The sequence below is a fragment of the Chiloscyllium plagiosum genome, chromosome 19, assembly GCF_004010195.1.
Source record: "Chiloscyllium plagiosum isolate BGI_BamShark_2017 chromosome 19, ASM401019v2, whole genome shotgun sequence".
Classification (NCBI taxonomy): Eukaryota; Metazoa; Chordata; class Chondrichthyes; order Orectolobiformes; family Hemiscylliidae; genus Chiloscyllium; species Chiloscyllium plagiosum.
In genome coordinates this window covers 1,318,366-1,322,791 of record NC_057728.1, presented here as the reverse complement: position 1 = coordinate 1,322,791, position 4,426 = coordinate 1,318,366, and the positions used below count along the sequence as shown (strand labels likewise).

General features: G+C 46.6%; 1 protein-coding gene across 1 annotated transcript in view; it reads right to left on the bottom strand.

The window, feature by feature from the left end:
- Window positions 1–2,171: 2,171 nt before the first annotated feature.
- The window catches only part of zgc:113223 (uncharacterized protein LOC541424 homolog), a gene marked incomplete at its 5' end in the record, with an annotated part of 29,250 nt that continues 26,995 nt past the window's right edge, over window positions 2,172–4,426 (bottom strand). The window contains 2 exons of the mRNA XM_043708918.1: window positions 2,172–2,911; window positions 3,755–3,913. Of these exons, the coding sequence (XP_043564853.1) occupies window positions 2,825–2,911; window positions 3,755–3,913 (246 nt within the window). The remainder of the gene's footprint in view (window positions 2,912–3,754; window positions 3,914–4,426) is intronic.

The window sequence follows — 4,426 nt, the reverse complement described above, 5'->3', positions numbered from 1 at the left end:
AACATTTAAGAGGAATTTGGATGGGTATATGAATAGGAAGGGTTTGGAGGGATATGGGCCGTGTACTGGCAGGTGGGACTAGATTGGGTTGGGATATCTGGTCGGCATGGACAGGTTGGACCGAAGACTCTGTTTCCATGCTGTACATCTCTATGACTCTATGACTGGTGGATATTTATTTGAAAATAGCCATCAAAAGAGAAGCAACTGGTCATTTTGAAAGTCAAATCAACAAATTTACAACAAAGAAGTGACTGAAGGACAAGTGAGATCAGTTATTGTTGCACTCCTGTCACCAATATGTAAACAATTCATGCTGTTAAGTAAGCACTGGATGTAATGTACACAGTCTTATTATTGATAGATAATTCATTTTCAGGAGGCTGCAGACATTGTGGCTCTGATACTGTTGTTCCTGGAGTGTTGCTGTGTTTGGTTTTCGAGGTCCATTACAGAGTGTGATACCAGAATTGCGAGAAATGGAAACAATTGCTGTGTAACTGAGTGTGAAATTTATTGCTCTTATGCAAGACCCAGTGTCGGGGTTTGTGGGTGTGAGAATTGAGTGGTCATTCACTGTGTGGCTTGGGTAAATAAGGCTGTCCAGGTGTCTGCTGGCTTTTCTGAAGTTGTGCAATATTCATGTCACACAACTTACGGTGGCTCAGTGGTTTCCTCCCACTGTCCAAAGATGTGCAGGGCAGGTGAACTGGCCATGCTAAATTGCCCCATAGTGTTCGGTGCACTAGTCAGAGGGAAACGGGTCTGGGTGAGTTACTCTTCAGAGGGTCGGTGTGGACTGGTTGGGGCGAAGGGTCTGTTTCCACACAGTAGGGAATCGAATCTAATCTTAAAAAGAACTCAAGGCCTTGATGTGACACCAGGATATCAAATTAACATTCTGTATCCCTTGGCTACAAACTGTGACACATAACTGACTAAACGAGAGTATTGTTCTGAGGCAGAGCATGGGGAAGGGGTGATTTAAAAGACCACTCAGCAAGGTGAGATGCTTTTGGCTTCCCTTTGCGGGGTTGAAGCTGGCAGAAGCACTCTGCTGGAGTATTGAAGGTGTTTCTGTTTCTGATAATAACTGAACGCAGCCGCGGAGGAGAGAGACGACTAAATGACCCAGGTATAGAGGGATGTTATTGCGACTTTCAACAGGACTGAGAAAGAAGGCTGAGGCAAACAGGAAATGTTCTGAGAGGGACAAAAGTGAGGACACAATATCCAATGTCAGTTAGTCTTCCACGGGCACTTTTCCTAAGGAGCTGCTGATTCACCAGGCGTGTGGTCACCCGGTGATGCCACCCCCTCAGGCTGGGACCTGGCAGCAGGATGAGGATGGTCATCCCACTGGGGACCATGTTCACCAGCAATCTCAATGTGAACACCTCTAGCATTATTCAGCCAGTCCCAGGGAAACATCTCCACACAATGTCACATGGTGCAGCAGTGCTGTGGGATGATGACAGCCCTCTCTCACTGAGGTGTGAAGACCCAGTTATAGGGACAGGAACCTCTGGCACTTTCCATTGCCAACACAAGAGCTTCTTGTCACATGACCTGTGTCAGGCATTTGGGCAATTTAGAATGGTGGTGCAATGGGACATGCCCTGAAGGGATATGACTAACATCAAACTCCAATGCTACTTTGATGAGGCCTGTGACATTCCCTCCTTGGCACCAAGTGCCACTCCCTTTTTTTTTTGGAGTGTTGCACAGAGATGACCCACTCCCATCACACCATCTTTCCACAAGTTCTGGATTGCTTTTTCTGGGCTCTAGCCTCATGTTAGAGTGAAAGTGAGGACTGCAGGTGCTGGAGATCAGAGCTGAAAAATGTGTTACTGGAAAAGCGCAGCAGGTCAGGCTGCATCAAAGGAGCAGGAGAATCGATTCCTGAAGAAGGGCTTATGCCCAAAACGTCGATTCTCCTGCTCCTTTGATGCTGCCTGACCTGCTGCGTTTTTCCAGCAACACATTTTTCAGCTCATGTTAGAGTGTCCAAGATAGTGCAGCTGGGCTAGATGAGCCCCATTTCATTGCAGCTAGCATATTGCAAAGGACCTTACTAGCAGCCTGCGGTTTGGCAGCGTACAGCTGGCATTCCTGATGTAGGGCTCCTGCCTGAAATGTTGATTTTACTGCTCCTCGGATGCTGCCTGAACTGCTGTGCTTTTCCAGTGCCACTAATCCAGAATCTGATCTCCAGCATCTGCAGTCCTCACTTTCGCCTTTAAGGGAGATAGCTTGTCTTTAAGAAGGGCGGCCTGGAGAGATTATGTTGAATATTCTGCACAATGCCATGGGGGACAGAGGTAGCCACTGACATGGAAAAGAAGAGGGAGGAGAAAGAAAGTGTGGAGAATCTACCTGAACACACATTACTGCTGGAGAGATTGAATACCCAATGCATTCACACCAGGTCTGGGCAGGTTGTGAATGGCAGACCATTGCTGAACAATGGGGCACATGAATTTCCAGCCTAATGTGTGGATTTCCAGATTAGATACTGAACAATGACTTGTAGAGACTGTGCGCTCAAAATGAATGGAGAACGTCCTGATCACATCCTAACCACGGGCCCTGTTAAAGTAATGGGCAATGTAGAGTAGGAGGTCTCCAACTGATCAGTTTATCACAACTGGGACAGCTAATATAGTTGGTATGGGGCTCCTGCTGTCAATCACTGCTCGGTAGTAAAATAACTCTACGATAATGGTAAAGGTCCGTCACAGTCAGAGGAGATCTTCACAAAGACCAGCTGTTGCTCTTTCCCTGGACATTGCGATATGACACCTGGTCCTGGAAGCAGAGGTTACGATGTAGTCTGACTTTGAGCTTTTCGTTTCTTGAAGTACTTGATTTTTTTGAGTAACACCACTGCCAATACGATCATCGCAACCTAAAAATTAGGAACAAGACAAGCAGGTAAGGAACCCTCTGCTCCATCCAGCTATATAATGCAAGTAAGGAGTTAACGAGGTAACTCTGACTGCATGGTATGCTCATGACACGAAGAGTACATCAATACAGGAGAGAAGAGGTTGCAAGGAGGAGGGCAGAGTACAATGGAGAGGTGATGGACCAAATGGTCTTTCTCTATTCTGGAGACCTCTGTGACTCGGTGGGAAAGATAGGGATGGCTTGTGGGGGGAGAAAAGGAAGGTAAAAGAAAGGGGAGACTACAAAGGATGATAGCAAGGTCTCAGTCTGTGGCTGAACGGAGGCTACAAAGGAGACAGAGTGGTTTAAGATTTGTCAACTAAGGAATATTCGGCTAATGAAGACTTAGAGAAACTTGAAATCACGAAGGAAATGGAATCTTTGCAAATAAGTATGGAACCCTTCACTTAAGGAACTACTAAATGGGGTGAATGTTGAAATGGACGCTTTTGCAACCAACATTATGGCAATTATAAAATTTAAATCTGAGATTGAGATTTGAGATGCAGTGCAAAATGGAGTCTGGTGAAAAGACTGACGACTTTGTGGATGTACTAAGTGCATGTGACGTGCTGGACTGTTAATCCAGAGACCTAGGTAATATTCGGGGGACTGGGGTTTGAATCTCACCATGGCAGATCAATAAAAATTCTAGAATGAACCCAGAAGGAGAAGATACTAGGAAATGACCATACAGGCCCTCAATGTTGAAATACACAAGAAGATTGAAGCAGTATGTCAAGTTTTACTTGTCTCTTCTTCTGGACTGTGATTGTTGTAACATAAAGTGAGGGACACAGACCTCCACCAAAAGCAGGCTGAGACACACTCCACCAATAAAATTCAGGTTCTCATGTCCCCAGTTGACGATGTTCTCCAAGCATCCTTTCATGTAAATTATTTTGTGGGCTGACGAAGCTTCCTTTGACTGAGTCTCATAACCACACATTGTGTTGACAATCTGCAGGACGAGAGAGAGAGAGAGAGATTGAGTTCATTGCTGCGCAATCAATGACCGTATCAGAGCTATGGGAGGGGGTGTGGAGCTGTGGGAAGGGGTGAAGGAATGAGGCAGGGACAGGGGTAGGTTTCTGTGATTATACAATGGATCTCAGTCCCAGAGATCAGAATCAAGAGTGTGGTGCTGGAAAAGCACAGCAGTTCAGGCAGCATCCGAGGAGCAGGAGAAATGACGTTTCAGGCAAAAGCCCACTCTCGGCTCTGGTCTCCAGCATCTGCAGTCCTCACTTTCTCTCAGTCCTGGGGAATCAATGCAAGACGTTGTACGATGTGGTGAGCTGGAGGTAACCCATGAGAGTGGAAGTGTAGGGATGGGAGTAACAGGGAGTGATGTGGAAGCTGGATGGAGATGTTGTACAGCTGTGGGAGCAAGGTGAGGGGGTGTGGGAGAGTGGGACTGGGAGGGGGTGAGGGGAGTTGCAGTCAGTGGGGTTGCAGAAATGGGGGAGGGGTG